General features: G+C 48.3%; 7 protein-coding genes across 7 annotated transcripts; 4 read left to right on the forward strand and 3 right to left on the reverse strand.

Moving 5' to 3' along the window:
- Positions 1–2,092: 2,092 nt before the first annotated feature.
- On the reverse strand, positions 2,093–3,499 carry N7500_008906 (uncharacterized protein; the record flags this gene model as incomplete). Its single annotated transcript, XM_056680050.1, has 1 exon — positions 2,093–3,499. The coding sequence occupies one exon, from the start codon at positions 3,497–3,499 to the stop codon at positions 2,093–2,095; it is 1,407 nt and encodes a 468-aa protein (XP_056530422.1).
- Positions 3,500–4,302: 803 nt separating this feature from the next.
- Positions 4,303–6,226, reverse strand: N7500_008907 (Major facilitator superfamily domain general substrate transporter; the record flags this gene model as incomplete). Its single annotated transcript, XM_056680051.1, has 9 exons — positions 4,303–4,561; positions 4,619–4,832; positions 4,885–4,989; positions 5,038–5,073; positions 5,130–5,425; positions 5,477–5,501; positions 5,555–5,724; positions 5,780–5,929; positions 6,012–6,226. The coding sequence occupies 9 exons, from the start codon at positions 6,224–6,226 to the stop codon at positions 4,303–4,305; spliced, it is 1,470 nt and encodes a 489-aa protein (XP_056530423.1).
- Positions 6,227–6,843: 617 nt separating this feature from the next.
- N7500_008908 (putative O-methyltransferase) lies at positions 6,844–8,344 on the forward strand (the record flags this gene model as incomplete). Its single annotated transcript, XM_056680052.1, has 5 exons — positions 6,844–6,942; positions 6,991–7,138; positions 7,256–7,382; positions 7,439–8,213; positions 8,270–8,344. 5 exons carry the CDS (start codon positions 6,844–6,846, stop codon positions 8,342–8,344), a joined length of 1,224 nt encoding a protein of 407 aa, XP_056530424.1.
- Positions 8,345–12,807: 4,463 nt separating this feature from the next.
- On the forward strand, positions 12,808–14,064 carry N7500_008909 (uncharacterized protein; the record flags this gene model as incomplete). Its single annotated transcript, XM_056680053.1, has 3 exons — positions 12,808–13,270; positions 13,334–13,974; positions 14,026–14,064. The coding sequence occupies 3 exons, from the start codon at positions 12,808–12,810 to the stop codon at positions 14,062–14,064; spliced, it is 1,143 nt and encodes a 380-aa protein (XP_056530425.1).
- A 1,644-nt stretch (positions 14,065–15,708) lies between these two features.
- Positions 15,709–20,366, forward strand: N7500_008910 (putative ABC multidrug transporter; the record flags this gene model as incomplete). Its single annotated transcript, XM_056680054.1, has 7 exons — positions 15,709–16,148; positions 16,207–17,533; positions 17,581–18,397; positions 18,449–18,927; positions 18,978–19,753; positions 19,824–20,166; positions 20,223–20,366. The coding sequence occupies 7 exons, from the start codon at positions 15,709–15,711 to the stop codon at positions 20,364–20,366; spliced, it is 4,326 nt and encodes a 1,441-aa protein (XP_056530426.1).
- A 945-nt stretch (positions 20,367–21,311) lies between these two features.
- Positions 21,312–23,879, forward strand: N7500_008911 (uncharacterized protein; the record flags this gene model as incomplete). The annotated part of the gene is made up of 4 exons (XM_056680055.1): positions 21,312–21,911; positions 21,961–23,008; positions 23,143–23,726; positions 23,778–23,879. The coding sequence occupies 4 exons, from the start codon at positions 21,312–21,314 to the stop codon at positions 23,877–23,879; spliced, it is 2,334 nt and encodes a 777-aa protein (XP_056530427.1).
- Positions 23,880–24,071: 192 nt separating this feature from the next.
- Positions 24,072–25,782, reverse strand: N7500_008912 (Pyridoxal phosphate-dependent transferase major region subdomain 1; the record flags this gene model as incomplete). Its single annotated transcript, XM_056680056.1, has 5 exons — positions 24,072–24,174; positions 24,233–24,771; positions 24,840–25,466; positions 25,516–25,543; positions 25,598–25,782. The coding sequence occupies 5 exons, from the start codon at positions 25,780–25,782 to the stop codon at positions 24,072–24,074; spliced, it is 1,482 nt and encodes a 493-aa protein (XP_056530428.1).
- Between the last annotated feature and the right edge of the window lie 253 nt (positions 25,783–26,035).

Genomic DNA, 26,035 nt, shown 5'->3' on the forward strand with positions numbered 1-26,035 from the left:
TTCCCTCATCTAGCATATGTTAGTGGACATTCATGTGGAAACCCTTGCATCAAGCATGGAACTAGTCACGCCCTAAAAGGAGGGGACCAGGGGTACGGAGATATGACGAAAAATATCTCGGGGGTACTAGGAAGTCATTTTCAAGTGGCTGGACCTGCCGATGTCTTTTCCTCGAGGTGAATCATGACAAATTTGGGGCCCGCTTTGACAATCCTGCATCTTGGACTGACAAGCAACTCGAGATCAAAGAGAAATTCTGACTGATCACGCGAAAACACCGACAGGTGCAGGATTTTGCTCTCAAAAGGAGAATTCCCTATGGGACTGCGAAGATAGTTCAGTCTTTATGCTCACCCAGTGGTGACACCAGCGTTGTAGATACGTTGGATTCTCGGCTTCATTTCCAACCAACCACGCGGGAATACCTCGTGGAACAGAAGCTAATCATCTTCGCGAAGCACCCTGGTTGCATCAAGATCAATATCCCTTCTGGCAGTGGCATCCTCCATTTGTAACACAGGCCATATAGCAGTTTGAAATAACTCCTTGGCTCTAATCAAGGTGGTCTTTATTTCAAATCCCTCTGGCGCGTCGAGCGAGGCTGGCAACATTGCGTTACAATATAACATGCAATTGAATACTGCAGAGGATCATGCACAGAGTACTACGAAAAATGGGCTGCTGTCACTGCTGTTGTGCTTGCTGGAAGTCTATACATCCACCGTAAGCTATTGAAAATTCCCACTCCGAAGCCCATCCTTGTTTGCGACCTCCTAGTTTCCTCACCGTCTTTGTTGCCCAGTATGGGACACAGACCCCCGCGGTTGGAGCCGTGGAGTGGCAATTCGGGCTTTTGGTTCTGTCTGGATCTCTGTGGTACATCTTTGATACATGCTTGTTCAGTGTCACTCACGCCGATATGCCAGACCTTATATTTCTATTGAGCCCGAATATCTCACTAAGAGGCACTGCGCACAGCTGCGTGCTTTTGGGTCGCCTTGTAATGCACCGAAATTGTGCCCATGGATTCAACGTTGAATTTCAATAGCCTGCTTTAGGCAATTGAGCGAGTTGACCCCATACCATGTCAATGACCCTACTGCACAAAAGTGGATTGATGCTTTGAAAAGGCTGAAACTGATATTCGGCAGGGCAAATGATCGATATCACCAATAGGTGCCTACAACTCTCCACCCAGAATGAAGCCGATGTGCGCTGCATCATATCGTTTTGCTACTGGGCGTGACCTCAGGGATGTTGGAATTAAAAAGAGTAGCCATGAAATTGAGCCGAAAAGTGTCTCATGCTGCACTGAGAGCATATTTGCCAAAACTTTCATGTCGATTTTTTGCATATCTCACCTCTTTTTCCTGTTCACTACCTGCAAATATGATGGTGCCCAATGATTGCACATGTATTCATATATCGATAGCGAGCTTCGGGAAGCAATTTTAGATCTTAATTTGAGACACCAGAGGGCTTTGTGAGCAGGAGGCTTCTTGTGGGCGTGAATTGTAGTACCAACACTAATATTTGCTACATGAAAGCTAATGTAGTCACATATTCCTCAGTTGGTCCACATTTTTGTTTCTTTTCAAGTATTTCCGGGTGACATGGCATCCAATAGCCGTTTCTTGAACTTTCGGTTTGTGTTAAAGCTTGCGAGCTACAATCGTTACCTCCAAATCACTCAGATTCATCTACAGGTAGGACGGTAATATAAGTTAGACACCAGGTGGATCGAAGTTTCATCCAAATTGAAATTATCTTCAGGTCCACATCCATATTCAAGAAATGTTTAGATTGATATATAGTGGTATCACTAGAAATGATCAGTAGATATAATGAGAATGAGAACGGTCCAGCGACCAGAAGGAAATGTTTCGTCTGCCCAGCAGACGGTGCCAACACAGCGCCATAACATAACGCCTCGCCAATAAATCTCATTTGAACCCAGAGAAACACCTTGTCCTCAAATTTGAGAATGAATGCAAGATCAAGGGGGGAAAGAAAAGGTGAAAGGAAAGTTGATATATGTACAAGACCAATTGAGGGAAAAGAAAGTGACTGAAGAGCGAGTGTAAAAACAAGATCAATCGAAGATGTATTCCACCTGATTGCATGAAGATTGGAATGCCTTGAGGAGCTTTTTCACACGAGGTGTAATCCAACCAGACTGTGTGCCATTACTGGCAACGCCAGCAAAGGTTGTAGAGGCATGTTTACAGACACCTTCGGAGTGATCAAACGAATATTGCAAGCACTCCTCATTGCGCGCGCAGACCTCTGCACAAATATCCACAGTAGGAATCGTGCCAGCTGCAAAATCAATCTTAATCTGAGAGAGGTTATCCCAATCATCACGCGCGGAGAAAGTCCCATCGTAGACAAATTTTTGGTAAACGTCTGCATGCAGCATGAGCGCGTTCTTCCCGCTGGCAAAGAACGCTCGGTCAAATTCCCACATTTCCTCAATATCCGTTGGCGCCATGTGGTGGTACGAGATCACGGGATAACACCATGGTTGCCGGCCGTATCCCTCGGAGAAATGGTCGATTTCCCACGGCCGTGAGGTCATCATCATTGGCCAAGCCCAGGTCAGATCGACGCGCACGTCATGCAGTGCTCGCGCCAGCGCGCAGTCACCCGCCCACTCGTGCGCGGTCATCGCTTCGAGGTCTTCCTTTGCCCGTATCAGGTACTCGTGCAGGAGATTCATTGTGAAGCTTGAGAGGACGATGCCCGCTCCACCGTAGCCAAAGAGTGTCTCGCCGATTTGCATGGGGCTGCCCAGGTAGTATTGCCGATCTGGGTCGAGGTGGGCCAGCCAGCTGATCAGGTTCGGCCACACCACATAGGTGTCGGCTTCGAGGAAAACGTACCACTTGGCATCTGGCATTACTTCTAGTGCTTCTTCGACCATTGGGAGGAATTTCCATTTGTCGAGCTTCCAGCCTGGATTGTTGACTTTGCCTAATGGACCATTTGTATCGTCGCCCCATTCTGCGTCTGTTAGGCCTTCACGTCCGACTTGTTGTAAACGGCGGTAGATGTTGAATTCGGGTTCTTTTTCCATTGTTGTCGCGCTAATATTGCGGAGGACGTCATACGTGCGGACCCCATCGATGGTTTCTTCGTAGTCGGAGAAGATGGCGAAGTGTGGGACGCATTGCAACGTTGTGCGAAGATGGATGGGGACTTTCTCGAGGGATTCGGTCGCACCAGTTTTAATGACGACCATAACATCGTCGAGCGCGTGTAAGAAGTGGCCACATTTCTCCTCTATTGTCTCCTGTTTAGGTGGGGGAGGGGGAGGAGGAGGAATTGTCTCCTGCTTCTCGTCCCCTACCGCAATTATTTCCTCTTCAGCTTGAGGTATTTGTTCTGAGTTGTTCACGATTGACGGGTTGGATTCAGGTAGTCGAAAAAGAGAGTATATCATGCAAAATGTAAGGAATGGAAAGACGACGAAGAGCCATCGTCGCGGAGAACTGGACATGGTCGAGTTGGCGCTCAAGTAGAATCTAAAGATCAAACAAGAATCGAGGCCATTGAGTTAGCGAGGGCAAGGACAAGGAGAGACTGAAGAGATTGAGACCAGTGCTTCATAAATTATAGCAAAGGGGGAAAAAAAGCAGGGTCAGTGATCGCTGTCGGTGATCCAAACCAGTTCGACCTCGGCGTCAACGGACAATCCATGGGCCGGAAGAACAGGCTTCATTATTCGGTGAACCTCTGAATGGGGTAAACGGGGAAGCTTTGATAGGCCAATCGTCAGGTTCATTGGGGACTGATCAACAACCACGCGGCACAGGAGGCAACTACGCTGTGGCGGCTTTCAGACCGCTGCCCCACGGGCAGCGTCATCGCTTGCGGGACTTTGCATAGCGAGGCAATGATCGACTATGTATGGAGTCGAGTGTGTGTGATTAGTGGAAGATTCAGGAGGTGAATGTCAGGGGGTAGGAAGTTTGAGATTTATGGCTCTTAATCTGCACTTAAAGTAGTTCTGCAGCCATAGCGTCAAATAAAGGGCTAAATAAATTAAGCATGAAACAAGGACGTCGACAGGGGCGTCAACACGGCCAGGTTCAGATCGACCTGATTGTGGGCCTGGTTATGGCCTGAGTAACAAGGCATGGATCACGTGTGTTTCAGCCGGGCACAGACCAACTTCGGACTGAGGTGTTGATCAACATTGAACTCATATTGTTTGGATATCACATACAAATAATTCCAAATACATCCCAGTCATCAAACATATACTGTTGTCTACACATCTACACAACTGAGGCGTCATTCTTAGGCTCCATCTTCAAATTCTCCATCCCTCAATCGCCTTTTCCGTTCCCACAAGAACACAGGGGTGATGGTCGAAGCAACAGCCACACACAAGATAGCAGCCTGAATACCGAAAACCAGTCCGAGCCCATTGCGCTGAATCCATTTGGGCTGGAAGTATCCCACCGCAAACCCGCCACAGGTGCGCCACATATTCAAAATGGCCGAGACACAGGTCGCCTGCTCCGGGTACTTTTCCAATGCATATGCCGAGATGGCGCTGTAAATGATGTTAGAGATATGTCACCGTACTCAACACTCCGAAGTCGATACTTACACAATCGTGGCGACCATGCCGATGTTCACCATAATCCACCCAATGACTATCCCAATCCAGTGCTTACCAAAGTGCATGGTTAATCCATAGGTGAGGAGACCGATCATCATGCTACCAATCGGGAGCCAGATGCCGTGGAGGCGGAGCTCTGTTCGCCAGGCTGAGCTATGCTGCTTGAAGATCCAGCTGTTGAAGAAGTGGCCAACCGCCCAGCCTGGGTAAATAGTGAGAATCTGAAGAGCAAGGGCGTGTGTGAGGATGCATACCACATAAAGCTCCAATCACACCGGCGAAGCGCATCGATGAAGCCTCGATGGTATCAAATAAGTATGGAGGGCTGTGCAGGAAGTTATCGATGGTGGTTGTGATTCCTGGAGAGTCAGCAGGTAAAGAACGGTGCGCTGATGATGTTTACTTACCAATTGGCCAGGTAAATGTTACCAAGATAGCGATACCTGTTGACAAAATCCTGGTCAGTGATTGACATTGCAAGGAGGTCAGCCATACCCACCGGTCATCAACAAGGGGAACTTGAATACATAGACCACGACTGTTCGACTCCAGTATCTCAAGGTCGTTCCCTTGGGAAGCAGGGTATTGCCAATGCCAAAGTAGGACGCGAAGCGCGACTGTTTGGTGAGTCGCCCAGGTTCGTGGTATGTCTCATAGCCGAAGAGAATTACCATGGCTGTGGACACACCATAGATGGCTGTCAGGACTCCGAAGGATGTGCGCCAGTCTGACCCGGCGCCGATATATCCTGCTATGGCGGGGCCGAGGAATGGCCCGACAAGAAAGGTGGTACCCCTATATCTAAGTCAACGCTACTCTGGTCGTCCTGGGTGGCAAGTCTCCTACCAAATATTGATCATCTGTGGCCATTCTGTTGTCGCATCAGCGCAAAGTACTCAAGACAATCCCAGCGAAAAGCCTTACCAGCCGATGTATACATATCATGAATGATCGGAAGCCCAATTACCTGCGGCACTGTCCCAAACAGACCTTGCAAAGAGCGGAACGTCGTGAAGGTAGACCAATCATTCGAGAGGGTAGCACCCAGGACCATGAACATGGTGATCACCTGAGGCCACAGCCAGATCGGCAAACTACATGCAGCCGTCAGTAGGATTCTCAACGTGCGCAAAAATTAAACCAACTCACCGACCGTACGCTTCAATGAGCGGAACAGCAAAAATTCCTCCAAATCCCTGCAGCAGAATACCATAATTCATACTCGTCGCCGAATGAGTGATCGAAATATTCCAATCCATGGCCTGCTCCGTGACCAGCGTTCCACCCCAGACCATAGCTCTACAAGAGAGTCAGTAAAATCTTCTATTTATACACATCTGAGCTGGCAGCTGCCTTGAGTTTATCAACTGGCCATACATACCCATCTGCCAACAACGAACTCGTCATCAGCGACGCAAAAAGCATTGTCTTCCGCACCGAGGACCAATTTCTCGGGTTCAAGGGATTCCTGGTCTCGGCATTTGAATTGGAATCGCATTCCTTCATTTCCTGTGTTTCAAGCGACGACGATGCCCTAACTGCCAACCCGTGTGTAGAGTAGACAGGGGAGGGTTTATCCGTCGATGGGTCCATCATCTTGCCTGTACTTTGAATATGGGCCAGAAACAGCAAACTTGAGTCAAGTAAGGAAGTGAAGATCCTTTACCTTGTGACTAGGCAAAGGTTTTATGCATGGATCTCACACATGAAGCTCGCGTGGCTTTTGTTTCAGAGCTCAAAACTTGGAGAGATCGGACATCTATATTTCCGTTTTTGGATATGTAGAAAAGAAAAATTCTCCGGAATCCATCTATCACAAAAGGTAAATTGAGTAAATTCTTGACTCCTTCGCTTTTGGGGCTTGAGACTCGGCTATTCGTCTTGATTCTATCTCGCTTGCCGTGTTTTAGTGTAATAACCCTTGCGCATACCTAACATATTGGACCAATTATCTTCCACTGAGCACACTAATCCCATATTAGAACTCTGTAATTGATCAAGGATTATTGTATTGTAACCTGCTAGTATTCTTATCATCTGTCCCTTTATTCTCATTGCACCGGAATTCGTGCCGGATCATGTGTACATGTACTTTGTAAGACTGTTGTGGATATTTAGAGCAAAGTATGGAGTATAATGGAGTGAACGGAGTATAAAAAAACACACATAGCACTTCCCTGACATTCCTATCATTCTCACACGCTCTAGTCTCAATGTCTTTTCTAACCCGCCTAGCCAGCCTATTGGGTCTATCATCCCCGGCCCTCGTTGCACCACCCCCAGGGGCCGCCCTCGCAGCCACCGTAACAACGGTGAGTGTGATGAGCCTATCCTATAAGTCGCTCTCTAATAAAAGATAGCCTGCCTCATTGGGATTTGTTCCGGTCGCGATTCACTTTAGTCTCTTCGATATCCTCGTGAGTCACGGCGGCCCTCTGACGGCTGATGAAGTCTCCGCGACCTGCAATGCGCGTATCAAAGCCCGAGGAAAGGACGAGCCCGAGTTGAGTACGTGGGCTGGTTTGAATGGCTAAGAACTATTATACTGACAAGAAATATAGGTACCAAACTAGCCTGTAAGTGCTTGGACAGGTATTCCGATATGTTGTACTAATACCTCTACAGCAGACACATTGTACATCATGGCCGGACTCGGTCTAGTCGACCGCGTGGCCGAGGACTGCTTCACAGCCAATGCTATCACGAACCACATGGTCGCCATGCCGTCCGCCCAACATGGTGCCCTGCACTTGTCAGTTCCCATACATCTAAGGGGTACATAACGTTCCATGCACTGACCCCACCCAGCACGACAGAAGGCCTGATGGCCGGCGCATTCTTGATGAAAAAGCTCCAGGACACCCGATTTGCTTACCCCTTTGCCGACGCAGAGGGCCCCTTGCAACATGCCTATCGGCTAATGGGTCAGTCTGAGCTGGCAGAGAAGCATACCTACTCAATTATGGAGACCCAGGGTCGTATGGATAGTTTCAATCATTTCATGGTCGGCAAGTTTCTGAAGTTCGGGACCTTCCCCGAGCGGGTCAAGTCAATGGGTTATGATTTAGATTCCGCGTTAGCGCGCGCTGCTACCGATTCTCGCACTAGCTCTGCTGTGATGGTCGACATTGGAGGCGGTCGTGGCGAGCTCCTCCTCGAGGTCCAGGCTGCGTACCCGCATCTCAGCGTGGAGGACCTAGTGGTGCAGGAGTTCAATGCCGACATTGACATCGTACCTGGTGTGCGCCTTATGCAGTGGAATTACAAGGAGGAGGCTGAACAGCCCATTCAGGGTGCCTGTGTTTATGCGCTCCAGCATATCTTGCATAACTTGCCTGATTTGGATGCTGTGGCGTTGTTGCAGAAGATTTCGCGAGCTATGGCGCCTGGCTCCCGAGTTTTGATCATTGAATACGCGAAAAATCTGACCTATACCTCGCTCCATGCTAGTATGATTGCGTTGTATGGGGGCCGGGAGAGGAGCTCAGTGGAGTGGAAACAGATGGCGGGTTTATCGGGGCTGGAAATAACTTTCGAGGTTTATGTTCGGGCTGGAGAATCATTGGTTGAGATGAGAAGGGCGGTTCGTTGCGCTAAGTTATGTTTTCTATATGATGTATCATTTCTGCTCCTATACAGATCACATCCCATCTCCCGAGATCTACAACGTCGCGTACCCGAATTTTATACAACACAGATTTGTCCTTCATCTGATGAACTCCTGCCCCAGCTCTTTGTAGATCTGATCTTAGAACACATCGAGCCCATCAATTCTTTATGGAATACGGAGTCTATTTTTCTCATTCTTTGTCACATCCCTTGTTACCCGCATGGCCGCATGGTTTCTATTCCTTTTCCCCCTAGGAATGTCGCCTATATTAAATCCACATATGCGAACCTATCTATCTGTCCCTTCCCGTCAAGATCAACCGATCAAATGTTTTGAACGCGCGGAGAGGCCACGCGAGCTTCGATTGTTGTCATAACTGGACGTACATGACCTCGTACCTAAGGTTGAATACTGCACTATGTCATTAAATGCACAGCTCGCTTCGCTTGACCTTGATTTTTTGATTTCTTCACTCCCTTGATTGAAGTTACATCCCTTGTTTCCCCTCAATCCACTCTTATTATACGCATCTTTCCACCCAATATACGAGAGTTTAGGCATGGTTCTGACCTGTAGATCGGTTCGAGAGACTTTGGTGTGATATTCGTTTCCGAGAACCTCCAAGAGCAACTTGGAAGAATTTAGACTCTGTTTTTCACTTCTGATACATCTTTTCCAACCCTGTGCATCGATCTATCCCAATGAGTACTTGAATTGGCTCCCCGCACTATAATCAAGAGTTTGGTGAATACTTGGCTGTTTAGCTGCTTGACACATTGTGTCCTTTTGTTTTATCTTCATTATAAATATTCCAAAACCGCTTGAGGGCGATGTTGACATTGGTATGCTTATTCCAGGGCAAAGTCCATATAAATGGATCGATAATGATCTTATGTTGACCGATGTTTGCAGGAACTGGCACATTTCAGGCTTGTTGGGTATGCTATCAATCTTTATGTATTACCTCTTACCTGTGTTCATACTAATTCTTCACCAGGTCCTCACAGCCATTGTTGGCGTAGCATTGTTATTCCGCTATGCTATCAAGATCTGGGTGCGTTGGGCTTTACCGCGGGTCACTGCACCCGGTCGAATCTGGGGTATAGAGGACTTATTCTTTCTCGTGGCTTGGGGCTTTGATATTACACATATGATATTTATTCAAATGAGGTGAGATCGACTTTTGTCATTACTTCTATGCCAGCTCATAACTCTGCATAGTGCCAACTGGGGTCTCGGGAGGCATTTCTTCTACCTCACTAATGGGGAGCGCCTGAATGCTATGAAATGGGACTTCCTTTCCCAGCCAATGGCTATCACTTCGGCAATGATCTCTCGCACAGGAATGATGTGGTTTCTTTTGACGTGCTTTGCAGCGAGCGACAAGAAGATTCGCAAATCTATCATTATCTGCGCTGTTGTTCAAGTCGTCGTCAACACAGTTACCATTGTCCAAATTATTGTCCAGTGCGGACCGAGCCCATACCAAACGGTTAGTGCTATCTAACTTGGTGCTCGAATCATGCTCATCTCATTGCAGACTGACCGAGTACAATATTTCCACTATATGTGGACACCACTCCCCTGAAGATGGCTCCGTCAAGTGCCAATCACCGGCCGTTCAGACGACTGTCGGGTTTGTGCAAGGAGGTATGTGCAGCTACTGTCCTTTAAATCAGCTCAAAGCTAATGGTAAGTACCACAGGATTCAATACTGCCATCGATTTCTTCCTTGCTGTGCTCGCTGCCGTCGAGCTCTGGCAATTCTTTCTGCGGACTCTCCACCGTAATCCAAACACGACGTTCTGGTCCCAATTCTGCAAAATCAGTGGCACCGTTCGATCCCGCCGGATATGGCAGACCATCACCCTTAGCGGGCCACTGATCCTCTCCGGCTGTGCTTCCATTGTAAAGACCTATGTGAGTAGACTGCCCTTTTCCTCGACTTCTACAACAACACTGATACCATTGGCCAGAAACTCAAATCCCTCGGCGACAGACAGGACTTCACCTACAACATTGTGACCTTTGTTCTCTGGGTAAAGTAAGCACAACTGATCTTCCGCATTATTGACTACCATATTCTCTAATAACCTCCAGAATCGAAAATTACAGCATCCTTCTCGCCTCCTGTGCCCCAGTAGCCCGTCTCTTCCTCCGCTCCTTTGTCGATCACAGACGTGAAGGTCGCACTCACGGCTACTGGTCTCGCACCCCATCAATGGGCCACAACGACCCTGACACGGAGCTGAAACTTCGCGCTAATTCGAAAGACCAGTGGCTGGATTCAACTACCGTGACTAGTGTGACTAATGCTCAAATTCACGATGAGGAGAATCCGGTGACTCGATGGAATGGGCATAATCATGAGCGCTCGGGTCATCGAGTCTCAAGGATGGAGATGCCGGAGCAGCTTGATGATGGAATTGTTACCGTCAAGACAGATATTATTGTTGAGATTGATAATAGGCGGTCGACTTCTTCGGGTGCGACTTTGTTGTTACCCGGTGGAGGTGAGGCTCATTCCGGGGGGGTTTCATTGATCTACGGTATATAGGTAGACCTATGGTATATAATAGGGGCCTCGATAACTACCCTAATCTCTCAAGGCTTGTACTTGTCATCGCCAAGAATAGAGTATACATTACATTATCTCATATGCACAAGCTCTGCCAGAGATATAAGCGCGTGACTGGACTTGCATTCCCATAGGCATGCAAGTATGACACATAAAGGGGCCTGGGTTTGAATCAAAATCCATGAATAAACCTCGTACACTATGGATCTCCCAACACAGGTCCTGGGAAGGGGAAGGGCGGGTGTTAGAAATTGGGTTGAGTATAGATAAAAATCTGAGCCTGGTTGGCTTGCATGGTTAGGTGTGGCTATCAGAGGTGGTATTCGGAATGAGAGTTTTGATATGGTGGAGTGTATTGACCAGGTGTTCGGTCGTAATTTCGAAGATCTCAAGACTAAGCTGTCGTTTGAATTTGTTCAGGAGACCATTGCCCAGGGGAATCTAGATGGCACGAGGACTACTTGATCGAGGCGGTTTCGATATCAATGGAAACCGAGCAGTTCCCTATGGTACATTCCTTGACAAGCCTACGAACCTATCGACTGTCGGTCTCCTTCTGTCCAATGGCGCTGATTCAAATAGGCTCCATGCCAGAATAAATAGACTGCCGTCGCATATTGCGATCAGGGGTGCAGATATTGAATTTGTGAAGCTACTAGTAGGGGGGTACGGCTCCAGTATTCATGGGACATCCCTCATTCAGGAAGGGCTTACTTGTACTTCCTCTGTCAGTTTCCACTCTCGGTGGTCTCGACAGGATCTGTTCTTTTTGCTGGAACTTTCCTCGAGGATGGGGTAGATGCTTCTTTGTGTGGCAAGGCAAACAGTGGAAGATGGGGGTTTCGGTGCCTAGTGCCGGTAGTGGATGACGAGAGGGTCTGTCATCTAATATCATGTGTGCAAACACATCCAATCTACTTTCTTACCATACAGTTAGCTGGTAGATCCGAGGAAGGTATGATATAGACATAACGTGAACAAGGTTGGGATATGTTGCTCTATGTGTCTTGTGGATATATATAGTTTGGACCTCCCATAAGTGATGCCATTCAGCTCCGGGTGGGTGATAGTCCATGATCAAAGTAGAATAGCTCATGGCTTGAATGTACAAAAAAGTGTAAATTAATTAAAAATGATGCCACCTATACACATATGGAGAACAATCTACACCAAATACGACACCTTGAGCTAGGAAAAGCTACATAAAGCCATTATGGCCCTGTCTATCCATCAATTGGCCCAAGTGGTCGAGCAGTTTCCTGGTCTAGCGGTTATGATTTTCCGTTAACAAATGCGACTAGCAGATGTTCCGGAAAGGTTCTGGGTTCGATTCCCAGGGAAACTATTTTTTAGCATTTTTTTGTATATTGACTGACATCTTCAGGTGTCAACGGAGCTGGATATAGTTCTGTCTCTCTCCCTTTCGTGTTGTATCCCCAACAAAAGTTTTTTTATTACTACATTATGCTAACATTGATTGGTGTAATCCGTACATTACGAAGTCAAAAGACATCGTACTACTAGTGCAGAAACAAATGTGATAAAACGAAACGAGATAAATATCTTTAGAAAGCTACAAATTGTATGTAGTATTATTATTGTACATTCTACCAAGTTTATTTTTTTGTGGTGTATTGAGTGATATATGTGGGCAAAATACAAACACAAAAAAGAAATGCTCACACTCGGAGTCGAACCGAGGATCTCATCATTACTAGTGATGCGCTTTACCACTAAGCCATGCGAGCTAGTTGATGTATGACTTACCACCTTTATGCAATATAGTCAATTTACCACCTTATAAACAACTGGTTGTTTCACCTGTTGATTAAACTGTCAAGAGGTGGGCCCGAGTATACACCATCAAGTCTCTAAGGTCTTTGCCTTTTAAATACAGAATCCCAATTCACCCAGCCTTACAATGACATAACCATTGCATGCGCATATCACAATCTCCACTGCGCCGTCAAAAGCTTCACCCCTCCACCAATGCCACCCAAACAATTCCCCTACCGACGGAGCTCCAATGCCTCGGAAGATGACTTCTTCGACATCCCCGACGAGCCATGTCTCTCCATAGTCAAGCGCCAACTACGACATATCCGAACATGGGTCACGGTCGCCCTCATCGTGCTCTTTATACTGTGGCAACGCCGTGAACGTCCTCCACCGCCGCCCCTACCACATATCCACTACGACGAGGTAGACTGGTCGCGCTTTGCCTACACCCAGTATGCAACCAACGAGGCATACATGTGTAATTGCCTGATGGTATTCGAGGCGTTGCATAGACTTGGCAGTAAGGCGGACCGCGTGCTGTTTTACCCCGAAGAGTGGGACCTTGTTGTCGAGGATGATTATGATCGCGTTAGCCAGTTATTACTTGAGGCTAAACACAAGTACAAGGTGCTGCTGATCCCCATCAAGATCGAGGGAATCCAGGATGAATCGCGTGAGTTGGCCTGGAACTGTTTCAGCTGATTGAACACACACTTACATGTCACTCGTTTCATAGGCTCTGATTCCCAGGCTTCGTGGGATACTAGCACCGCTAAGCTCATGGCCTTTGGCGAGCACGAATACGACCGCGTTATCCACCTCGACTCGGACGTAATCCTCTTCCAGACAATGGACGAGCTCTTCTTCCTCCCACCTACCACTGCTGCCATGCCACGGGCCTACTGGCTTCTCCCGGACAAAGTTCTTTCGTCACTGTTGGTGGTCATTGAACCCTCTCTCCACGAATACCTCGCCTTGACCGAGGCGACCACGCTCGCTCAAAACGGTCAAGTTAATGTGAACCTGACAGAACACCGCTACGACATGGAGTTATTGAACAGGCGGTACGGGGACTCGGCGATGGTCCTCCCGCATCGGCAATATGGTCTATTGACCGGCGAGTTCCGAAATAAGGACCATCGCAATTTCCTGGGGAATGATGATGAGGTTTGGGATCCTGATCATGTCCTGGCGCAGGCTAAATTCGTGCACTTTTCGGATTGGCCACTACCGAAGCCGTGGATTATGTGGCCGCAGGAAATGTTGGCGGCCGAGCAGCCTAAGTGTGATAATAATCCTGGCACGCCGCAGGAGAGTGGATGTCGGGACCGGGAGGTTTGGAAAATGATCTATGATAAATATCGGCGACAACGAAAGGTATGTCAATTTACAAGAGTGGGGAACAATTGGCTTGCTAACTTGGTGTAGGATGTCTGTAAGTTGCTCAGTTACCCAGCGCCGGTTTGAGTAGAAACACTTTGATCAACTGTATACATATGGAGTGTAGGTAGATGGCGTTTGGGACATTGGCCTGTAAAAGAAAGACATGAATGATATAATGACATATTTTAAGATCGCAGTACCGGAATCAAATGCAATTGGATATCTCCGAAGATAGGAACACAACACCAAAACACCACGAATGCAACTCCATGCAGCCATCAAGCATACCCCATCCCCCTCCTCCACCAGTTCCACACCCCCCTTCTCGCCATGATACCTCCAAATTCCTTGACACTTTCAACCTCATCCAACCCCACTGGGAGATCCAACTCTTTGCCGTTTTTCTTCTCCCCATTACCATTCCCAGTCCCTTGTTTCCCCCCTCACTCTCCTCTTCCACCAACCCGGGCCTTGTCACCAGCTGGAAATCCTTATATCGTAGGCGACGCACAACATCAACCCAGCTCTCTACCCGCTCCTTCCCACCCTCCACGTACATGATACCGGGACATCCGCCGGAGCGTAGGAGCACGGCACATTGATGTGTATCTGCGGCACGTTTAAGTGCAGCTACCTTTTTGCGGGAGGTTATGTGATGGGTACGAATTAGAGCGTTATAGAGGGTTTGCATTTTTTTGGGTCGGAAGGGAGGAGAGAGGAAGTTGAGGCTGAAATTGGAAGCTTGGTTGGAGCTTGGGGCGCTAGGCTAGATTGGGACATTGGAAAGAAGCTTGGAACTCTTCATTTTGATGAAAGAGCTTGGTTTTAATATTGTTACTTAGGCTAATAGTGAAATGTGTTGATTCATTTTAGAATTACTCTGATCCTTTACGTATAATATACATCAAACGTTCCAATACTGCGCATTTTAAAAAAGAAAAGACACCTTAGGCATTAGTGCCTTAGGCAGTAATGCATGAATAATCGCCACGTGAGAAAACCTCCGATCGAAAAGTGCGGGGAATAGTGCAACGCATGTCTTGGGTCTCGTATATGTGATAGATAAGGTCCGAGAGTACTCCGTAGTGACGGGTATAGTCGGTCTGATATAAGCGCAAATTCTTCGAATTCTCGAGTAGATATAACCTAGGATTGTATTAGGTATATTCCGACCTTGGAAGGTTTGGGTCAGTTATATTAATAAGATTTCATAAATAGAGAATTAGATAATCCCAACATACACAATATAGGGTTAACGAGTTAGCCGTGGTAAAATAACATGCTTTCCATGGTTCATAATCACTTGAGAATGGTTCGGTGGATCCTTTACTCGTCTTGGCTTCCTTTTTTCGCCAAACAATCGCGCGGTGGCCGCGGATACCGAAACTTATTCTTTTTTTATATTCGAAATTTCTCCAGTGAACTGCCAAAATTGGTGAAAAGACGGAAAAAAGAAACTTTTCTTGATCCACTTACCGCCTGTCATTGGTTTACATGACATAATTCGATGTTCCCTCCAGGGCTGGGCTCTCCTATGGCCTCTGGATCTCAGGAACATCTTGATGATTTTGCGTCTCCACGTTCATAGCCTTGGCTTTCTTCTCAAACGATATATATATATTTCTTCTTGAATAGAACTGAATTCTCTTTTTTCCACATATCGTACAATCTCTGATATACGATGATTCCTGGCTTTCTCTGCTAAGTATATCATCGAAAGGGTCAATTATGCCCGCGCCTCTTCACCCTCACTCGAAGCATAGTTCTTCCTTTGCCACAGAAAAACACAACAATGATCCTCCGAGGGTGCAGGTCTCGCACGAAGATGAGACTATCCTCGCCGATATTCATCACACATTAACCGCCCAAACTCACCCGGATCCCAAATATCCGGAACCACATTCCTCTTTCGACAAGTTCCTTGAGGAACAAGTCCAGGGCAAGAAACCGGCAAACCTCGGCGTCTGTTTCAAATCTCTCTCAACTTGGGGTGATGGGGACTCCCACGCAGATGTAAAGACCCTCGGCACAGCCTTGTGGCGTACCTTCACCCTACAGGACATTTACGAGTGGACGATCCAGCCATGGATCGCTAAAAAGAAGCCCGAACAGGGGCGTCCGCTGATCAGAGACTTTTCTGGCGTCGTGCAGAGCGGGGAGATTATGCTGTAAGCAGGAAACCAACACGAATCAATCTTTACCGAATTTAGCCTAATGAAGCAATAGCGTTCTAGGCCGTCCTGGTGCCGGCTGTTCGACCTTTCTCCGAACTATTGCTGGCCACCACTCTTCTTTTCTGGGTGTCACGGGCTCAATTGATTACTCCGGTCTAAGCCCGGATGAAGTCAGGAAGCATTACCGTGGCGCCGTGGCCTACGTCCCCGAGGACGATGTGCATTTCCCGACTCTGACCGTGCGGCAAACTCTCGAGTTTGCATTACAGAGTAAGACCCCCAAGCGCTACCGGGAGAGGATTCCCCGGTACCTGGAGATCTATGGGCGTGTTTTTGGTATGTCGCATACGATGAACACGTTGGTGGGAAATGAGTATATCCGCGGTGTCTCCGGAGGAGAACGCAAGCGCATCTCTATCATTGAATCTCTCGCTACCGATTCATCGGTAGCATGTTGGGATAATTCCACAAGAGGATTGGATGCGTCCTCTGCACTCGACTATGCACGCAGTCTGCGTATCATGACCGATACCTGTGGCAAAGCGACATTGCTCACTTTGTACCAAGCCTCGGACGCTATCTACGAGCTAGTGGATAAGGTGCTACTCATTGACGAGGGCCGCATGTTATATCAAGGACCTGCCAATGAGGCGAGGCCCTACTTTGAAGATTTGGGCTACGAGTGCGCTGATATGCAGACCACGTCAGATTTTCTGACTAGCATTACCTTGCCTGAAAGACGGCGGTTCCGTGCTGGATGGGAAAACCGCGCACCTAAGGGCCCCATCGAACTCGAAGCCGCTTTTCGCCAGAGTGCTGCGTTCACTAAACTCGAGACAGCTATCGAAAGTTATGAAGATCAGAAGCTCACTGGTAGGTCTTCCGATGCCTATCCGGCGGGCTCAGAGTGCGACAGCGTAGAGATATTCAAAAAGACGGTGCAGAGTGACAAGTCACGCTTCGTCTCGTCCAAGTCGCCATACACGATTTCGCTCTTCCGACAGGTCGTTCTTTGCGCAAAGCGTCAGATGTGGCAACTGAAAGGCCACATGGGCCCACTATACATCAAGTTGATTTCTTGTGTGGTCTATGGGTTGTTAATTGGGTCTATGTTCTACGATCAGCCCCAGACGACCGAAGGTATGTACTCCCGTGGAGGTGTGCTTTTCTACTCTTCCATTCTGCTTGCCTGGCTGCAGATGTCGGAGTTGGAAGACGCCATGCAGGGTCGCGATATCTTGAGCCGGCAGAAGAAATTCGCGTTTGTAAGGCCCAGCGCCGTGTGTTTGGCCCGGGTGGTCTCAGATATGGTCGTCACCGCGCTTTTTACATTCTTGTATTTGATCGTCATGTACTTCCTGTCTGGTCTACGGACTGATGTGAGTAATTTCGGAATATCGACACAAACAGATACTGATTCTTCTAGGCTGGCCCCTTCTTCATTGACTTCCTCTTCATTTACACGTGTACGGTCTGCCTCACGGCGCAATTTCGTGTCTTCGCCGCTCTATCGCAGAACTTTGAAGTTGCCCTCCGCTACTGCGGAGTTTCTGTTCTGTTTTGCATCGTGTTCGGTGGCTACGTTCTCTCGGTTGACAAAATGATCCAAGATGTTCCCTGGGTCGGATGGCTTGCATACACCACTCCTGCTCTGTATACATACGAAGCAGTCATGGCGGCCGAATTCCATAACATGAATTTCACATGCGCGGCTGCATCCGTTATTCCATCCGGTTCGGAATATACGGACATCGCATATCAGACCTGTGCTTATGCTGGTAGTCAAATTGGCAGCACCGTCGTAAATGGCGACGACTACCTGGCTGTGAAATATGGATTTTATTACAGCAACGTCTGGCGCAATTTCGGGATTCTGTGTCTCTTCACCATTGCTTTTATTGGCATGACCTGCTGGTTGAGTGAGGTGCTCGAGTGGGAGCTGGACAGTGCTGGTCCTATCCAGTACAAAGGCTCGCACAAGCTGTTCAAGCGGAAGAAGAATGCTCAGCCTGATGAGGAGAAATCGCCAGTGTCAGTTGATTCTGCCGCGCCGCCTGTTGGCCACGAAACAAAGCCCGATCAGACACTCACAGCTACCGAGTCTACCTTTTCCTGGTCTGATCTGGAGCTCAATGTACAGATTGGAAAGGAGTCCAGAAAGATCTTGGATGGGGTTTGTGGATACTGCAAGCCAGGATCTTTGACTGCTCTCGTTGGAGCCTCAGGGGCAGGCAAGTCTACATGTAAGGTCCTCAAAGGAATGAATCCATTGCTTGATTTCTGACAACTTTTAGTGTTGACTGCACTCACCCAAAGAGATAGCCCCGGCACTTTATCTGGTTCTCTCTTCGTGGACAACCGGTCAATTGATCAGTCCTTCAACCGACAGATCGGATATTGCCAACAAATGGACATCCACGACGAAAGTAGCACGATCAAAGAAGCATTTGAATTCTCTGCACTACTCCGACAAAGCCACGAAGTTCCAACGGCGGAAAAGCTGGCATATGTGGAAACAGTGATTCACACATTAGAGCTGGTTGAATTGCAAGATGCGGTAATCGGTTCTTTGGACATCGAGAAGAAAAAGCGTGTTACCATTGGAGTGGAGCTGTGCGCTCGACCAAATCTGCTTCTTTTCCTGGATGAACCGACAAGTGGACTCGATAGCCAGGGCGCAACTAGTATCGTCGCTCTGCTACGACGTCTGGCTAACCAGGGACTGGCGATACTCTGCACCATCCACCAAGCTAACCAGCAACAATTCGAAGAGGTAAGTTGACCAACCACTGTGATCACCAATCAATATTAACAAGACCTCAGTTCGACCGCGTTCTGGCCCTGAGTCCTGGCGGAAGCACATACTACTTCGGTCCAGTCGGCGAATCCGGCCACGCAATCTTCGATTATTTCGCGAGACATGGCAACATTCCAGAAAAGGTCACCAACGCAGCCGATTTCCTCATCGAAGTAGTCGTCGGCAGCATGAAAGCTTCGGGAAATCAAACAAATTGGTCAGCCATCTGGCGCAACTCAGAAGAATACGCTGAAGTCAAGAACGAAATCGCGTCAATCCGTTCCGACAAGCATACCTGCTCCCCTTCCCTGCCTCCAGCCTTACCCCCTCTCAGCCAGCAGATCAAACTACTCACCCAACGGACCTGTCGCCAGTTTTGGCGTACTGCTGAGTACCCATACTCGCGTCTTTACTCTTCCTTCCTTCACGCTCTCTTCAACGGTCTCACCTACCTCCAGATCGGAAACAGTACCACGGACCTCCAGTCGAAGGCTTTCTCCTGCTTCCTTGTCCTGATGCTCGTCCCCGAGTTTATCAATGCTATATCTATGCGCTTTATCTTGAACCGCGATATTTGGTTAGCAAGAGAAGGTCCGAGTGGTGTATATGGCTGGGTAGCATTTTGCACAGCCCAGATCATCTCCGAGATCCCTTATTCCGTCATTGGTAGCGTGGTCTTCTTTGTCCTATACTATTTCATGGTAGGACTACCACTCGGCTTTGCAGCGGGATATTGTTTCCTGATGTTTTTCCTCTTCTTCCTATTCGCGACCTCGTGGGGTCAATGGATTGCCGCTATGAGGTGAGTTTAGTATCACCAAGTACCCTTTCTTTCTCGAAATGGTCAACTAACACATCCTGTCAATACATAGCGCTGACTCGATGATCGCCGCTACGCTCATGCCCTTCTTCATTATTATGTGTGAGCTTTTCAACGGTATTCTCCGTCCGCAATCCCAGATGCCGGCCTTCTGGAAGTACACTATGTACTACATCACACCGTTTACGTATTGGATTGGTGGTGTACTCACCTCTGTCCTTCGTGGTACCGCTGTCGTTTGCTCTCAGACCGAATTGACTACCTTTGAGAGTCCGCCCAACACTACTTGCAGTGAGTATGCAGGCGCGTGGCTTGAGACGAAGGGTGTTGGGTATCTCTCCAACCCGGATGGGATGGGTAAATGTGGATATTGTGAATATAGCTTTGGTGACGATGTGAGTTTTTTTTCCCCCTTGGAACCTCTTCTGGAATTGATGCTAATGTGTGGCAGTACTTGTCTGGAATTGGACTGGACTCTTCGAAGATCTGGCCGTATTTCGGTATCTTCCTCGCTTTTACCGTTACTAATTATCTGATGGTGTACTTGCTGGTTTACATGCGGTCTGTTATGAAGCCCTTTTGGCGATCAAAGTAGCTTTTCGCTGTTCTTTGATTTTTGGACGTACATCTGGCATAGCGTTGCGTATATATCAAAGTGAAATTCTGTTCGACTACTATGCATTCTGAGCTCGAGTTCCAACTCAATCCGAGCACCTCTGATTTTACCCGTCTCTTATCCATGTTGTCATATATCCCGCATCATATATGATTCATTTGCTCTTTGTTCCAGTAATAGAGACCTTGCACTCAATGTCCTTGCTGTTGATTGCTACCCATGAACATCTGTCATGATTTACTATGATCCTATTTTCATCTCATGATCTATTCCTGAGCTGTCGTACTCTGTGCCATCAGAAATGGTTATCCAAAATGCAGGTGGCGAGGACACCATTCGGGGGTTTCTATACTCCGGACTGAGCACACTAAGCCGGAAAGGGAAGTGCCAAGAAGTGACCGTGAACCTTATAAATCATGCCTGATTTTCAAGGCTTCCACATCACGAGCCAGACCACGTGTTGAGTTCGACGCCTTGGACCCGTCCAGAGACCTGGACTCCGTACGGAGGATAGACGAGGATGTGTTTCAAACATTAATGGATACCTGTAGCCATACAAGCCTCAAGCCGAATCCGCGATGAGTCACATTGGCAAAGCTTGACTCGCGTTATCAATCAGCCCCTGTCGGGGATAAGATCCTTATTACTAGAACGGGTATCTCCGAGACCGGATATGCCGTTTCGAGCAAGGCAACTTCATCCGTCTCATCATACATATGCGTCAAATAAGCCCTTCTATTTTAAAAAGGCCAGCTGTCAATGAACCGTCAGATGATTGTCCGAGACGTGGAGAGTATTTTAGGTTGGGAAGACGCGCTCATCTCCGACCAGGCACCAACGTCTCACCCATGTCTAGCGCCCCCAAGGACTTCCTGCGACAGAGGAAAATCAACCTGAAATCAGAATCATTTCACAACACTGAAAATGGAAGACCATCAGCATCTCTCTACAGATCATGAAGAGATTGAAAATCAATCTCGCGCTCCACAGCGTCGCCGCCGCCCGCCCTTGTCTTGTACAGTCTGTCGCAAACGCAAATTGAAATGTGACCGATCTCTGCCCTGCGGGCAATGCGTGAGATCGAAAACAACTTCTCACTGCGTTTTTGTCGGCGCCCAGCCCGGTGGTGTATCGGACTCTTCTCACCAACGTATGTCACCCCCGCGATTACCAAATGGTGGCGTGGAAGAGCAGTCCGGCCGAAAAAGTGGGATGTTCGTCTTTGACTCGAAATTGGGGCCAAATTCGACCTCGAATCGCATTTCGAAGCGTGGCCGTTCCGATGAGTTGCATGAACTCCGAAGTCGGCTACGTATTCTGGAGAATTCGCTTGGCAAGACATCGCATCTTCAAACACCTGAGACCTCGATTTGTGATGTGGTTTCTGAAGTTGATACGGCTAATAGTTCCGAGAACGTCGGCGTGGATGACCGGGTGCGATTCTTGCCAGATTCGAGTTTCCGCGGGAAGAAGGCTAAGACTCGTTATTTCGGTCGCAGCCATTATACCACGACTGTTTCTTTTGTGAGTATCTCGAATTGTATTGTGTGCTTAATTTGCTAATTGGATGTAGTTCCAAGATGTTGGTGCCTTTATGCGCCGTGGTCGTTGCCGCGGAGAAGGAAAGGATAAAGAGTACTGTGATATGAAAAAGTTCAAGACGGAGCTTTGGTCGCGCGAGACAGAAGATCATCAGCGAAATTTCCGCGAGCAGCCTTTCAAGCTTAATGATATGGTTCCACGGAAAAATGTTGCAGACCATCTACTTCAACTCTATCTTGACACTTTCGAGACGACATATCGAATCTTGCACACGCCGACTTTTTTCAAGCAGTATGCCGATTACTGGGCCAACACCCAGCCAATTGACATGGCTTTCGTCGCTCAGTTACTCGCCGTGATGGCTGCTGGCAGTTGTTTTTATGTCCCACCTCCAGGCCAAGACGACCGAGACATCTTCCAGAAACCAGCCATGAAGTGGATCATGGCCGTCCAGTCATATATTTCGTGCACGTTTGTGAGCCCGGATATTGACTTCCGAATGCTCCAGACCCAATCTCTTCTTCTAGTAGCTCGGCTTGGAGTCGCCAGTGACGGGGATGTTGCCTGGGCCTCTGCCGGGTCGCTCATTCGGTCTGCGACGACAATGGGTTTGCATCGCGACCCGACTCGCTTCCGCAAGGCTCGACCATTTCACTCTGAACTACGCCGTCGCCTTTGGGCAACTATAGTCGAACTGGACCTCAAGATCTCACTCGACCGCGGTGTTCCGCCATCAGTTGACCTAGACGAATGCGACTGTGATCCACCGTCCAACTGGGACGACGCAGACTTGACACAGGACATGGAGAATGATCCTGCTCCACTCAGCACTGCCCTTTATACCCAAAACTTCTATCAAACTCTCCTCACCAAGACTCTCCCACTACGTTATCGAATTGCCAAAAAAATCAACAGTCTTCGATTTAATCTATCTTACGACGACGCCCTACGAATGGGCGAGGAACTATCCCGTAACATGCAACATGCATCCTCCTTATTTGAGGACAACGCCCTGAGCATCACTCCGGGAGAACCAGGACGCCACCGTTTCGCTCAATCCCTTTACCTCTTTATAATGCGTAAATTTCTCCTCGCCCTCCACCGCCCCTTCTCACTCAGTGTTGCGCGTCTACCCAAATGCTCCTACTCCCGCAAAATCTGCCTTGAAGAATCCCTCGGCATTCTCTCCCAGATGGAACTTCCCCCTCGACAGAGGACACTTTCTACCCGAACATCACCCAGCTGGGCAGCGGGATGTTCCGCGATGAAACCTTCCACGCCGCAATCACCGCCTGCGTGGAGCTATCCCTCCAAGCCAATGAAATGAGTACGTCTGCTTCCGCCGGGATGGTTGGCGTCAACTCTAGCGTGCTCATGAGCATGATCCAGTCCCAGCAAGGCGTGATGTTGCAGGCCGTCGAGCGTACCGCCGATAATTTTGGAAGACGCATTGGTCCCGGTGGGAAAGGATGCAAGCCTTTCTTCTTTTTGGATATCATCCTTGCTTCGGTCAAATCCCGCATCAAGGGCGAGGATCCTCTGTGTAATGTCGATACGTCTTCAAAGCGGTGCGTTCGCATTTGCAGGGCAATCTTGAATGGCCTTACATACGATGAGGCGAAGATGAGTGTTGATAGTCGCCCGGTTCAGGTTGGTACCTCCGCTTACACCTGTGTGTCTACCATACCTAACGTTCCCGTTCAGGCTTCCATTCCTTCTGGGACGACCCCGACTTCTGCTACACCGAGTGATATAGATCCTGCGTCGCTTCTGTCGAATGATTTTAGTGATTCTACTGTAAGTTATCGTTCCTTGGATGCTGCTTTGGGCTCTGCTAACCTTTCACAGCCAATGGATTTCGGTGGCTGGTTTGACGGATTGGATTACACTGGACCAGAGTTCTGGGATTGGGACACCGAATTGTCTGCCAATTTTCCGACATTCTCATGAATTATGAAGCTATTCCCCGACAATAATGCCAGCGCTTGATGGCTTGTGATATCACTACTCAATGTCATTCTCTCTACTCTCATGACCAAAAGAAGACATTTTTACATACTTAATTAGAAAATTGATTAAACATTTGCAACCTATATTCCTCTATAGATGTAGCCACCCTCGCCCCCCCAAGCCCTCAAGCCCTCAAACACTCTCTATCTCTTTCCCCATTTCCCGAGTGACAACTCGCGAACAAGCCCGATCAACAAAAGTCTTCCTCGAAATCTTGACATAACTCTGAACCAGCCTAACCAACAACAGATATTAGCAAAAATGCCTCTGTAGACCGGAATAAGTATACTCACGCTTGATACCGTTGAATGTTCCGAATCTCCATACCCGCCAAATCCCCCAGTGCATCCTGCACATCGCGCACCAAACTTATACACCGCCCCATACTGAAATCCGTCCTGACAACAGCCCGCATCATGCCCATCGTCTCACAGTCAGCAGCCATAGTATAAGCTGGGACAATCCATCCCCTCTCGCGCAGTTTCCGCGCAAGCGCCCATTCGTCGAAGAAGACGTTCTGTGTGGGACTCAACCTGAACGCGACAACCGGTAAGCCGTGCCCACCCCCTTCACTCATGATGATGAAGCCCATCTCTTGCAGTTGACTGGCGAGGTAGTCGGCTGTTTTCGTGAGATTCATCATGATGTTTGTGTAGCCGCTTCGGCCCAGTCGTATTAGTTGGTAGTACTGGGCTATGACATGCGATGCTGGTTTGGAGAAGTTCATTGTGAAGTTGATTTGCTCGGCGCCTAGGTAGTCAATGTTGAAGACAAGCTCTTCGGGGAGGAACTCTGGTGACCGCCAGAGGGCCCAGCCGATGCCGGGGTAGACCTGTGGGGATGAGAGATGAGCATATTGAGCAGTCGTGGAGTTGGGTGTGATGCCATGGATGTACCTACAAGTCCGTACTTATGCCCAGAGACATTGATCGAGACGACGTTGGGTAATTTGAAATCCCACACTAGATCCGGGTTCACGAATGGAGCCACGAATCCACCGCTGGCGGCGTCTACGTGGATTGGGGTGTCCAGTCCTTTCTTGATGAGAAGCTCACTGATAGCTTGTACATCTTCGTACTGGCCTGTGTATGTGGTGCCGAGAATCGCGCAGATTCCGATGGTGTTCTCATCGACCATATCAACGGCTTGGACTGGGTCAATCACGTATCGCGTCTCGGTACATGGGACTAGCTTCTCGGCGATACCGAAGTATCGGGCTGCTTTTTCCCAGCAGACTTGGACGCCGCTACTCATGACGATGTTTGGGGTTGAGGCATCTTTCCCCTGGGCCTTGCGGTTGATTTCCCAGCGCTTCTTCATTGCTAGGGTTGCGATCATGATAGCTTCGGAAGACCCGATACATGATGTGCCAAAGGCGGTTGGATGTCCATCCGAGACTGGCGAGTGGAATAGATCGGCGAGGATGTTCAGACAGCGGTGCTCGATTTCGACGGATTTGGGGTATTCTTCGTGGTCGATGATGTTCTTGTTTGATGATTCGGCGAGTAGTTTGAGAGCTTCATCTTCCTGTTGGATTGTTAGTGTCGGTCAATGATCGCACGGGAGATTGAAATACCATGTATGTGGTCACAAAACTAGCGAGGCTATATTGAACAGTATGTCAGTGTCGTTTCGGCATACTTGAGAGATATACTTACTTCAAGATCGGCTGGCCATCCAGGGCCAAGTCATCTTGGATTAGTTGGTAGGCCACCTCTTTTGGCATCCCACCGTCCGGCAGTTGATGCGATGGCATAGGCATGGTAGCGAATCTGGAGCCATAGACATAAGAGCAGTCGTTCTGGTCAGAAAGCTGCCCGTCTAATTCCTCTATAGAACCCATTATGCAATGAAATGTGTAGCTTCAAATTGATATTCGGATTGAGATTCAAATTGTAATAATCGTGATACTGATGCCCCAGCTCTACTCCCTTGAATTTATATTGTTTCTCACAGTTTAAAAAAATCTCTCATAGCTAAATCGTGTGATAGAGTTCTGAGGCATTTATTGACAGAGACATCATGATCAGCGCTATGGTAAAAGAAAAAGGGGGCTTCCATGCCGTTTCACGTTGGGCCAGTTGGGCATTTGGGTT

Source organism: Penicillium coprophilum (assembly GCF_028826855.1).
Source record: "Penicillium coprophilum strain IBT 35676 chromosome Unknown utg000005l_segment0_segment0, whole genome shotgun sequence".
NCBI classification, from domain to species: domain Eukaryota; kingdom Fungi; phylum Ascomycota; class Eurotiomycetes; order Eurotiales; family Aspergillaceae; genus Penicillium; species Penicillium coprophilum.